General features: G+C 40.7%; 1 protein-coding gene across 4 annotated transcripts in view; it reads left to right on the top strand.

Moving 5' to 3' along the window:
- The window catches only part of Ranbp16 (Ran-binding protein 16), a 176,387-nt gene extending 163,584 nt beyond the window's left edge, over positions 1–12,803 (top strand). For all 4 annotated transcript variants that reach the window (XM_083142982.1, XM_083142983.1, XM_083142984.1 and 1 more), the window contains 2 exons: positions 7,666–7,793; positions 12,343–12,803. In XM_083142982.1, the coding sequence (XP_082999108.1) occupies positions 7,666–7,793; positions 12,343–12,442 (228 nt within the window). In that variant the 3' untranslated portion in view covers positions 12,443–12,803. The remainder of the gene's footprint in view (positions 1–7,665; positions 7,794–12,342) is intronic.
- The last annotated feature ends 831 nt before the right edge of the window (positions 12,804–13,634 follow it).

Below are 13,634 nucleotides of genomic sequence, written 5' to 3' on the forward strand. Positions count from 1 at the left end.
CTTTATACTGTTATTTTCGTGCCAGACAAACATTATCTGTCATTGTATTTTGTCACCCCCTGAGACGCAATAACAAATTACCCTAACGTACGCCTTGCTCAATTTCATTAAGAAAATTAGAAATTCTCCTTTACTTTTTTTGTATACGACGAATAGTGACGACGACGTCCCTGTTCAAACAATTACATGATTAATTCCATTTTACATAGTTCCAACAACCCGACACTTATATCTTCTTACTCCCAATTATTTTAACTGGAGATTCAAAGTATTTCAACCCGACGCACTTCACTATATTTGATATGGCGCAAAAGGAAGGATTTGACACAGTACATACCTCAATAGTTCACTCAAAACCATTCCATCTGGTCAATCGAACTCTGCAACTGGAGAATCTAATAGGATTTTGGCTTCTTTCTCATGCGGTCGTCTTTTCCCTCACATTGGTGTTACGAAACTCAACTTTCCTCGCAATCAGGGTTCCATGAAGACGTTCCATAGAAGTAGTGGTAACGTGTGTCCTGTATAATACGACAAACAGTCTGTGCACACGTCAAACTGGACCCGGAACACACGTATTTGATTCCTCACAAGAAATGTAATTTTTCCACTACTTAACTTCAAAATCCGAAGTTTACAAGTACAATCCACTTTTGGGTAATTATACGAAGCACAGAGATATAGTCTAAAACGAGCACGTGCAATTAGGATCCAAAAAAAATGCAAGTCTCGTCCAGCGAGACACCGTTCCACACTAATCGCACGTCATCCTCCTTCTTTTTCTCGCTCGTTTCCCTGCGAGGAACTGGCTGTTACGTGGGAGTCGGTCGGATCGGAACTGATTCAGCCTACACGTTCGTGAATGCAGCTCAGGGCAAAGATAGGTGGAGGCACCTAGCGGCGACTGGCACAACCAACAAAGCAAGCATGACGCAAGGCGTACTACGAAGGAGGAAATGTGAGGGCTTTCCTACACGAAATATGACGTAATACTTCTTTAGTATAAATCGCGCAGGAAAAACGTCACAACAGGCAGCATAGTGCACGACACAGCAGAATAGGTCGGTCGAAGGAACTTACAGACTTTGAACGTGGTGAAGTGTTTGGGTGCCACAGGAGAAAGAAGTCAGTGTGCGAGATATCCACCCTCCTAAACATCCCGAAGTCCACTGTTGCCGATGTGATAGGAAAGTGGAAACGTAGTGGGACGTGTACAACCGTAAAACGTTCTGGCCGAGCGCCCATGTTGACAGACAGAGACCGCGGAATGTTGAATAGGGTAGTACGAGAGAAACGGCAATCAGCGATCGCCACCATCACACAGGAATTCCAAACCAGGGCAGGATGTAATCCTAGCAGCATGACTGTGCGACGTGAGGTACGACGACTCGGTTACCTTGGACAAGCGGCTGCCCATAAGCCCCACATCACCCAACGAAACGCAAAGTACCGCCTCGCATGGTGTAAGGAGAGGTGCAACTGGTCGTTAGAACAGTGAAAATCCGCGGTGTGGAGTGACGAATCGCGTTATACCATGTGGTGATCCGATGGTCGTGTGTGGTTGTGGCGAATGCCTCATGAACGACATTTAGCATCATGTGTTGTGCCGACAGTGAAATTCGGTGGAGGTGGGCTGACAGTGTGGGCATGCTTTTCCTGGAAGGGGCTTGGTCCCCTCGTTGCTTTGCACGGTACTGTCACAGCACATCATTACGTTGACATTTTACAAACGTTCATGCTGCCTACCATCGAAGAACAGTTCGTGGATGATGATTGCGTGTTTCAACATGACAATGCGCTCGTCCACACTGCGGGCCGTGTGGGGCAGTGGTTTCAAGAGAACAATGTCCCACTTATGGCCTTGCCTGCGCAAAGCCCCGATTTGAATCCCATTTAACATGTCTGGAATGTTTTGGAACGCCGACTTCGTGCCAGACCATGCCGACCAACATCCACTGCTCTTCTCATCTCGACACTCCGCGAAGAATGGGCCGCCATTCCCCAAGATACATTTCGCCACCTGATTGCCAGTATGCCTGCGAGAGTGGAGGCTGTCATCAAGGCCAAGGGTGGCCCCACACGGTATTGATTTACAGTGCATCCGATGGAGGATGCTTCAAACTTCACGCCCTAATTCCAGTGAGTGTCCGGATATTTTTGATCACGTAGAGTATGTACGAGGGTGAATCAAATATGAATGAGCCTTGATTGGCTAAGCGTCGGAATGGGTAGCAGGGTGTGATTGGGCATGTGCGGCTGGAAGGTGGGGCTGGCATGAGTTAGGAACCAGAACAGCCGGCATGTCGCATGCTTTGTTTAGTAGCTCTCACGATGAGTGAGCAGTGTGCCAGTGTCTGTTGCGCAACGCATAATCATCAAGTTCCTCACCCAGGAAAATGTCAAACCGGCCGAAATTTACCGGAGACTGCAGGCCCAGTTTGGGAATGGTACCCTCTCGTTGGCAAGAGTGAAGGTGTGGTGTAAGGAATTCCAGCAAGGCCATGAACGTGTTGCAAATGAAGTGCACCCCCGTCATCCTCGCACCAGTGTGACGAATGACAACATGGCTCGTGTTCGTGAGCTTGTCGAACAGGATCGAGGAGTCACTGTGAAGCAAATTGCGTCAGAACTTGGTGTGAACTATGGAAGTGTCCAATCAATCATCACAAAGCACTTGAGCTTCCGCAAAATCACAGCTCGGTGGGTTGCCAAGCTGCTGAATGTTGCTCAAAAAGATGACCGAGTTCGCATTGCTCGCCAGCTTCACACTCGTTTTGACGTGGAAGGGGAAGCGTTTTTGCATCGCATCGTTACCTGTGACGAGACATGGGTTCATCATTACACCCCAGCATCCAAGCGTGCCAGCATGGAGTGGAGGAGGAAATGTGAAGGAAACCCTTTGAAGGTCAAAGTTCGATTGTCTGCGGGGAAGGTGTTGGCCACGGTGTTTTGGGACTGGAGGGGGGTTCTAATGCTGGATTTCTTACACGAACGTCGGACCATCAACGCACCCTACTACTGCGGCCTCCTGACTTAAGTTAAGGTGCAGTATCGACGCAAACGACGAGGCTGTCCCATTCGCCAGGTCTTGTTCCTCCACGACAACGCCAGACCCCATACAGCAGGTGTTACGTGGCAGAAACTGGTGGAAATGCACTGGGAACCACTTCCGCATCCACCGTACAACCCAGACCTTTCACCATGTGATTTTCACCTGTTCGGACCCCTCAAAGAGGCACTTGGGTAGAGCGATTTGCGACCAACGATCAGGTGGAAACCTTTTTGCGCAAGTGGTTTGTCTATCTGCCCAGCTTCATTCTACGAGAACGGCATCAAGAACCTACCACAACGTTGGGAAAAATGTATCACTAGGGCAGAGACTATGTAGAAAAATAGGATGTGGCAATTTCTCTGTTTCCTTCAATAAATTTTGTTTTTCCGCACAAGGCTCATTCATATTTGATTCACCCTCGTATGTGTGTGTGTGTGTATATATATATATATATATATGCATGGGGAATCCCCAAAAAATATTTTTTTAAAAAAAATTGGGGTTTCCCCCACCCCCTCCCCCAAAAAAAGGACATGAAAAGGTCACCATTCATATAGAAATAATCGCTGGCATGTAAGAAACAGAAAAATATTTACATCATTATCATATGACCAATGTAACGCGAGTTGTACCCCTGAAATGAAAGGCCTGGGTGCCACTGTCTTAAGCTTCAAATTTCAGCAAAATGCAGGGTTACATTGAAATGACTAGCTCGGAGGCTAATTGCCCTACAGAGCCATCCATATATAAGCCGAATGTGCATAAATTTTATATCGTCTGAATCTGTGATTCATTCCGCATACAACAGTATATCATTCATCTCTCTAGGGCAATTAGCCTCTGAGCTATAGTCATTTCAATGTAACCCTGCATTTTGCTGAAATCCGTAGCTTGAGACAGTGGTGTGCAGGCCTTTCGTTTCGGTGTTACATTGGTCATATGATAATCATGCAAATATTTTTCTGTTTCTTACAGGCCAGCAATAATATCTATGCCCATGTTGACCTTTTCGTGTACTTTTTTTGGGGGGGGAGGGGCAGGAGGAGTAACTCCAATTTGTTTTTTAAAAAAATGATTTTTGGGGGATTCCTCCCTCCCCTCTCCATTTATATGCCGAAAGTGCATAAATTTTATATCGTCTGAATCTGTGATTCATTCCACGTACAATGGTATATCATTAATCTCTCTAGGGCAATTAGCCTCTGAGCTACAGTCATTTCAAGCTAATGCTGCATTTTGAAGCTTGAATCAGTGGCATGCTGACCATTCCTTGGGGGGGTACAACTCACGTTACATTGATCATACAATAATAATGCAAATGTTTTTGTGTTCCTTACATGCCAAACATAATTCCATGTGCATGTCAACACTGTCATGTACTTTTTCCTTGCAGGGAGGGGGGGAAATCCCCATTTTTTAGAACAACAAAGCCTGTCTTCCTTTGTTGGCAAAAGTTTTCCCTTGAAAAGACTCAAAAAAGAAGTCTCCTTTTTCCCGCTATTTTCATGAAGAAAACAAAAATGCGCAACAATCATTTCTGTTAAATGCATGTGTTAACAACAATATTAAAAAAGAAAATCTGAATTCTAGCCAAAAATAGCAAAGTTATAACATAAATACTATGACCTTGACAAAGCATCTCGACTGAAACGATCGAGCACCAAAAGGTTAAAAACATGTATTGGGACAATTGTCCACTTTTCTGTAACAACCACAAAATTGGGTTTTAACCACAAATAATCACTAGAAAGGAAGTAGACGATTATGTACAGTTCTTTAGACATACTCTATGTGATCAAAAGTATCTGGACACACCGCAAAACATGTGTTTATCATAGAGGGCAACACAGTACTGCCATCTATTGCGTAGAACACATAGTCTGCAGACAGTGTGAGACAGCAGTATGGGTCAATCATCCATCGCCACCATCACACAGGAATTCCAACTGCATGAGGATCTACTTCAAGGACCATTACTGTTTGGCACAAGGTGCGGCAACTTTGTTTCCATGGCCAAGCAGCTGCCCATAAGTCAAACATCACACAGACAAATGCCAAACGCCGCCTCGTGTGGTGCAAGGATCGTCGAAACTGGACCATAGAGCAGTGGAAAACCGTTGTGTGGAGTGATGAATCACAGTACACAATGTGGTGATCCGATGGTAGGGTGTGGATGTGGTGAATGGCTGGTGAACAACATCTACCAGCCTGTATAGTGCCGACAGTGAAATTCGGAAGTTGCGGGGTTACTTTACAGGGCAATGTCACAGCACAAGCTTACATTGACATTTTACCGCTTTCATGCTGCCTACCGTCGAAGACCAGTTCGGGGGATGACCATTGTGTCTTTCAACACGACTGAGCACCCGTCTATACTGCAGGGCTTGTGGGGGAGTGGTTTAATGACAACAACATTCCACTAATGGACTGGCCTGTGCAGGGTCCTGATTAGAATCCCATAGATCATCTCTGAGATGTTTTGGAATGCCGACTTCATGCTAGACCACACAACCCATATTGATACCTTTTCTTATTTCGGCGCTCCACGAGGAATGGGCTGCCATTCCTCAGGAAACTTTCCGCCACCTGATTGAATGTATCCCTGCAAGAGTGCAGGCTGTCATCAGGGGCTAAGGGTGGGCCAACACTGTATTGACTGCCAGTGTTCCCGATGGAGGGCAGCCCAAACTTGTACTTCGTTTTCAGGTGTGTGTCCGGATACTTCTGATCACAGAGTATTTTCCTTTTAGTAACTAGAGCTCAGCTTCACATTTCACCTGCTCGTAATTCATGTGGTCCACCGTGAATTATAATTTTCATAAGGAGGTTGTCACATGTACATGACATGATAAGTATAACTAGTGTAAGGGATCACATGCTCATAATTTTAATTTGAGTCAGTCATATTTTATGTAGTGGCTGATTACTGACCATTTTCTGTGAGCATGTGTGGATCCTATTTTTATGAAACCCACTTGCCAAAAGGTGTAAAAATGTGAGAGGTGAAGGCTGACTGATTTCAGGTGTCATCGCCTGATTGTTAATTTAGTTTTAAACATGTAGCATAGTACATACAGAGTTGTGTTTCAGAATAAATATTCCACCCTTTTATTGATTGTTGTTTGGTATATCCCTTGCAAATTTTTGTAAGATGTGGCAGGAGTTCATGTCTGAAGCATTCACACAATCTGATCACTGAAATTAACCATTTATAGCCTCGTGCTAACAAAGACCGTTGACTTAATCATTTCACTCCTCTCAAGAAATTCCAGATACTTATTCTTACCATGTTTCAGATGCAACTGACAACCCCCCCCCCCCTGTGAAATTGAACTGTTATATTTTTTAATTAATTTTAAGAGGTGTGCAATTATTAAATAAAATTTTGTAACATTGTGTATTACATAATTATATAGTAGAACCTCGATTTTATGGTTTTCATTGGACCAAGCTGAAAAACTTAAAATGTGGGAAAACATAAATTCGAGAAATTTTAAAACATTTTGCTGTGTTTGGACCATCAAGATTGAATTGTATTACACAATAAAAAAAATGCAGTAATATACATTAGTTTTCATCACTATTGTTCATCATTTATATCTTCAGAAAATCTTCAGTGTACACATAGAGCTTTGGCACATTCGACTTACGACCACCTAGCTTCTTTGCTAGCGTCTGTGCTGAGCCTTAGATAAAAGAAAGTATAGCACCTGTTCAAGGCAAAAATAAATTGAAAGCAAAGTTCTAACGTGCGACTGACAGATGTCGGAACACTTATAAGTAAAGTCGAAGCTAAACATCACATTACTTCAGTTCAGCCTTGGCACAAAATTCAAATCATACATGTACATCTACACTGATGAGTCATTACATTATGACCACTCCGACCCAGGAAAATTTAGCGTGCCTGGAGCACGGAGAGTAACACATGACACGCTGGCAGCATGGTATATATTGGGCAGGTTTATAGCTCAATGTGAGTATTGTCTCCGTGGCACGGCACCTTGGTACCAGCATCACTGAAACGGTGCAGCTTGTTGGCTGCTCTCGTGCTGCTGTCGTGAGCACGTATCGAAAGTGGTGCAACAATGTGCAAACGACGACACGTCGTCCAGCCGTGTGTTGACAGCGGCTCATTGATGCCAGAGGCCAGCGGAGGCTGTCACACATTGTTCGGAGCGACCGCAGAGTCACAGTTTGAGAAATGCCCACAGGTACAAGAGTGGTGACCAGGACAATGTTTCACATCAGACGGTTCATCGAACGCTGCTGCGCATGGGACTGCGGACATAATGTGATAGATGGTCATAATGTAATCGCTCATCGGTGTATACTACAAGAGATTAGGTCATCAGACTGCAGTATTGTTCTTTATACCGGTCCAAAATGTTAAAACTATGTTAGCTTACAACTGCACTAATCTTTCGGATTTGGAGACAACAACATTGCATGCATACTCCATTCATTTTTTAAATGAGAGCCACAGTAGTAAATAAGAGCTAAACACTATATTCAGGTTTCTTCTTGAATTTAAAGACAATTCCTTGTGCTGTTAGAACAAAAATTGGTGTACATCATTTTGTAATTTGTTGTTAAATTTACGTATCTTACAGTATTTTAATCAACTTCGAGAGAGCATAATAAGAAGCCAACCACCAGACAAACAGGCAGCAATGGCACAGTGGTTCGAAAACCTCATGGATGGTATCGAGAGGAATCTTTTAACAAAGAACCGTGACAGGTAGGATACATAAAAATATAAGGCACTAAAACTTTTAATTCCAAAGCTAACAAACTTTCCATCACCTAGAAGAAATGTAGAAAAAATGGAAGTAAATCTTGAGATTTCTAGTCTCCACCTTTGTCGAGAAACCAAAAACTTGAATATGGTTCAGCTCAAACTGTACTCTTGCTTAACCTGACCCCTGTTTCCCACCCCATTTGTGATGCACTTTGTTTTTGGTTTCATAACAATAAATTTAAAATAATAACCAGTGGTGAAGTATACAAAAATATTGTGATTAATTCCAAAACAAAATGATCAATGAGAATGAAATGCAACATGCTAGAGAGCCCCATACAAAAATGGGAAAGTTAAAAACAGATAAATAAAATGTAAAGAATAAATGATGATTTTCGAAGATGGAAAATGTCTGTATTATTATTTTAAACCACAAAATGTATTTGTAATAGAAATTTGTAACGTTAATTCTGTTTCGTCTAAAGTTAAAAATAGAAAGTATCATGGCATTTCCATAAAGGTATATATTGGAAAATGGCAATTTGTGAGGGAGAGAGATAAATCTATGATTGCAAACATGATAGATAAGTGTTTGATCATTAGGCCTAAAAAAAAGTTCTTTGCAAACAGCTATGCCCATTTATATAGTATATCTCACATTCGATTCCCAGGGTGGGTGATCTATGGTTAGAATTTTTCTAACCTTGTCCTCACATAAAGTGGCTTGAGAGGTTCACCCAGCTTGTGTCTGCATCCAGTAGTATCGTCAGACCCACCTAGATTTTTTTTAACATCCGACTTAAATTTAGGTTCGCAGCTTGCTTTGCTTTGCTATATCCTATAGCAAAATCTTTAGAACATTTTTTGTGAGAGAAATTGGTTTATCACTGATAAATGTGATAACATGCAAGAATTTGCCACTGAGTAAAGCATATCACCTACTGAGATGCGAGGAAACTCTGTTCTATTGAAATCAAATGGTGTAACACCCACTACAGCGAAAGGCACGGAATTTCCGTGCCAGAAGTCTGCAGGTTTCTAGGGTGAAAAATTTCAGTTGGACACGTCACCAAATGCCCTCTACTGTAATTCCGCGCCTCTTTGTTTAGCTCCGGCAAGCATCATGCTCAACCCTGCTACAGCCCAGCGTGGAAAATGTTCAACGGGGCTCCGTGGTATCGAGCATGGGGGATCAGTACATCAGCGTACTATCCTTAGAAAGGCACGTGGAATTTTCCTCTCGTGGGTTCGGGATGGCAAGTTTCCGACAACTCAGTGTGCGATAACCGTAACAGTGAGAATTGTTCTGATGTAGGCAATTCTTTCCTTAAACATGTAACAAACAAGGTACAATCCGTTCTAATACATTTCTTGATATACCAAAAACGTCAGTAGCAGCCACAGGTAGTGCAGATTCCTAGAGGTACTTCCTACATTGGCCACACAGATTTTTGCACAAATGTGCTAATTTTACTTTTGAGTTTAGAGCATTTTAATTTTCAAGATGCGGCAAAATCCAGTTTTACATTTGGATAAATGTAGTCATTGATAAAATGGGTCTCTACTTATGGCTTTTTATTAGGTCATATAAGTTAGCATAGGAATCTGTCAACAAAAAACAGTCTGAAACTGCACTAGGTAAAAAAGTCAAAATTTGCATTTCATGGTTTTGGTATTGGTGCAATATTATGATATTTGATGGTAGTGTACCCAACAGCGTACCAGCAGCACATTCCTCAATTGTTTCCTTGCGTAACTGAAGACATTTCCGCTGAACCCTGTGCAGATTTTTCCCCGTTTCCTTAGAAGGGTACAAAATGGCCATACGTGCTGAAGCACCCAAAATTTTAACTTCCTCCAATTTCACATTCTTCTTTACTTTTGGCTGCACATAACAGTTGGGCTGAAAAGTTCGTAGGTTAACATAGTAAAAAATATTTTTTTGACAAAATTCGATTTTATTATTCAATATAGTTGCCTTCGAGGGCGATACAACGATTATAGCGGTCATACAATTTTTCGATGCCATTTTTATAGTACGATTTCTCTTTAGCCTCAAAATAGGCCTCAGTTTCGGCGATTACCTCTTCATCAGTGCTAAATTTCTTTCCAGCGAGCATTCTTTTAAGGTCTGCAAACAGGAAAAAGTCACTGGGGGCCAGATCTGGAGAATATAGTGGATGGGGAAGCAATTTTATTACGGTTGAATATCGCTAAACATTGCTCCGAATCATCAAAACGTTGTTGCTTTTGATCGATTGTGAGCACGCGTGGCACCCATTTTGCACACAGCTTGTGCATGTTCAAATATTCATGCACAATATGTCCAACATGTTCCTTTGATATTTTTAAAGTCTCAGCTATCTCGATCAACTTCACTTTACGATCATTTAAAATTATTTTATGGACTTTTTTGATGTTTTCGTCGGTAACAGCCTCTTTGGGACGTCCACTGCATGCATCGTCTTCGATGCTCATTTCGCCTCGTTTAAATTTAGCAAACCACTTTTCAACAGTTGATTTTCCTGGTGCAGAGTCCGAATAATGTTTATCAAGCCAAGCCTTGGCTTCAACAGTATATTTTTTCGCCAAAAATAATAATAATCCGTTGCGCAACAGCCCATGAAGGGCCTAGGCATACCTACCGACTGCCGATCTCCCTCCCACGCTTTCCTTGGTCACCTCTAAGCGTGGAGATCTTAAACCAGTATTGGAATAGTCGGGGGGTCACGTCAGCCCGACGTATCAAAAAGCAATGCTTTATTAACACACGAAATTCTTTTTTGTCCATTTTTTCACAATAACAAAAGCTGCTTCACTCACAATGCTATATCTCACGAACTAATTATCCGGCAGCTGTAAAATTTATACACGTATCTTTTGAAGGTTAGTACTAAGTAAAAATCACATGGATTTAATTCTAGTAACGCCATCTATGAGTCAGCCTACGAACTTTTCAGCCCAACTGTTATATTGTACAAATATTATGTAATGACTTACATATAATTAATCATATGTTTGTTGCAAGTTTTGGTATTGTTAAATGCAATTTAGACATGTTTACTCAAGTGCCGGACCCTGTGGTCGAGTGTTTAGCACATTGTGCTGCGATGCCAAGGGTTCCGGGTTCGAATCCCGCTCGGGCTTGGTTATTTGTGAATGTTCATTCATCAATTTCATCATTTCATCTCCATCTTCGCAAATTAGCCAAGAGGCACAAAACACGAAGTAAAATAAACTAAATCAATCAATTATGTTTACTCAAGTACCCTGTGCCCTACACTGCATAGTACCAATCGCAAAGTTTTTTGGTATAATTTTCAACCATAAGCTGCAATATACATTTCTGCATTTCACAACCATTAATTGATACAATAATACTTCTTGTGCTGTTTTATTTATGATTTGCAATAGAAGTTAAGATGTTTCTTACATAAATTTACCACAATCAGTTGAAAAGGTAATGCTTTTTCTTTGCTAACACATCTGTAACAAGGCTGTATGCACAAGCAAACTTTGTAACTTGAATGACTAATGAGCAGATATTAAGATCATTCATATCTTTTGCCCCCATGACTTCTCTTGGCACCAGAGTGATGATAGACTAAATCATAAAACTAGATTCACTTGGAAAAGATGAGGGAGAGAATGTTTTTCTTTCAGTCTAATTGGTGCTAACAGGTTTCTGAGGAATTTACATAGTTGGAATTTGATTGAAGCCATTGGAGGTGGGGATGGATGAGTAGACAATAAACCTCATACACACAGAGAGAGAAATTATCACATCATATACAGATTATGGTGTACATAGAAGTGATTTTCAGGTTTTGTTCTCTTTCCAATACATAACATGAAAAGAGCTTGCGTACTTTTCTGGGATTATACCCATGTGAGACATGCACCCTTATTTTCTACCACATTTTTATTACAAAAACCCAGGGTGTCTGTCCACCAGTCAAGAAATTATGCTTATGGTCAAGTATTTTTGCTATTTTTTTAAAGTATAGTGAATTTACATTGTGAAATGCCTGTACTGGGATTTGATAAAATTTAATATTTGGAAATCTAAAATTGTATTGAGTTGGGGTTAAGATTTTTTCGCTTTGTTTCTAAAGAATTACATTCTTATATGCAGGAAGTGTTGTAAAAAAAATAATGTGTCTTTCCCCATCCAGGTTGAAGTCTGAAGCATTAATTTTTACATATAAATAAAGCAGGTCTAAATCTCTTGTTAAAGTATAGCTTCAGTTTTCATCTTAACCTGCCTTTTGGTATGGGTTTTTCAATGAATAAAAATATATATTTTCTTAATTTAAAACTATACCTAAGTAGGGGGTGATTAAATAAATGTTAAGAGAAAGGAAAAAGGTTAGAAAAAGGAAAGAAGGGTCAAGAAAAAGTCAAGAATTTTTGATTTGTTATTCCAGTAGACACTCTAAAACCAAACACACTCATTGGAGACCTGAGTAAATATGGTATTCTTTTGAAAGATTTTGTTTCCTGTAATGATTGTACATGAGGTGTGATGTCATTTGTGTTATTCTTGCAGGTTCACCCAAAATCTTTCTATGTTCCGCCGTGATATAAATGATTCATTGAAGGGACCCAACATGACGGCTGCTTCAGTTAGTGACATGATGACATCGTAGTGATGAGCTGAGTGTGTATGTGGATTGTATGTGTGTGAATGTGTACCTCTGTGCTTGTGTTGAGTGCATGGGGGAAGTGCAGTGGTAGTGTTGTGTCATAGAGATAATTGTGTGAATATTGTTGCAGGGTTTCGATGGTGTGGTAGAACAGAACACCGCCCTGCTGTTTGCTGAAAGTACGCATAAGAGGAATTGTTTAATTTGTGTGTGAAGTTTCGCATGTCTTGAGAATTGTGTGCATATAGAAAAAAAATCATGTTTTATTGTATGAAGAAATTAGGTGTGCAAATGTCATGAATGATGGCAAGTTTGTTATTTCTATAGCTTGTTCAAAAATAAAGAACATACAAGTCAATTTCGATTGAATTGTATTTTTTATTGTGCTATATTTTGATTAGGGCCGAGTTGATACCAATGTGACCAGTATTGGAAAGTACAGTTCAAGTTTAAATACCAGTACCAGCTGATACTTTGTGGAGTCCTAAGATCTCACATAATGCACAAAAATGCAATGTGACACTTTTGCGGAATCTAAAAATCCTGGAAATTATTTTGTGCTTAAATATCAAGTTATGAATATATTAAAGGAAAATTCTAGTAAAATGATGTGGTGCAGTTACAATCAGAAATATTTTGCAATTTATAAATTGGAGATGGGACATATAGGCATGTCAGTGTATCAGTAAAATTCCCGATTGTTTTACTGATCTGATATATCAATAGCATTTTATAGGTTTGTCGCGTGTTACTCACAAATCCAGAATATAGAAAAGGAAAGTTAAAAATTGTACTTACGTATGTGAGTATAGTGCTCTTATTGTAGAAACGTGTATGAAACAGCGAGTATTTGTAGGGGGGGGGGGAAGAGTAATCTTAATAGGGACGAAGGAAATTTGGAAGAAGGGTGGATCAATTTCCTCAAAAAATGGGATAAAGCCTGGAAGATTGAACCCAATATCGGTTTCCACGTCACTCCGGAAGTTATGCAAGCTGCAAGAGAGGAACGTGAATTGACGTTGGATTTGTGACGTAATAAGGGGAAACGAGAAAATTAAGGGGAGGGGAAATATTCGTTGAGAATTGACCTTCATGTGGATAGATAAGCACAGTTGGGTAGGAAAGGCCAAACCTGCAGGTTGCATTGTGATTTATGCAGGTTTTTTAGAATTTTAACTTTTTTAACTTTTTTACC

Source organism: Lepisma saccharinum, chromosome 21, assembly GCF_977018435.1.
Source record: "Lepisma saccharinum chromosome 21, izLepSacc3.1, whole genome shotgun sequence".
In the NCBI taxonomy this organism is placed as follows: Eukaryota; Metazoa; Arthropoda; class Insecta; order Zygentoma; family Lepismatidae; genus Lepisma; species Lepisma saccharinum.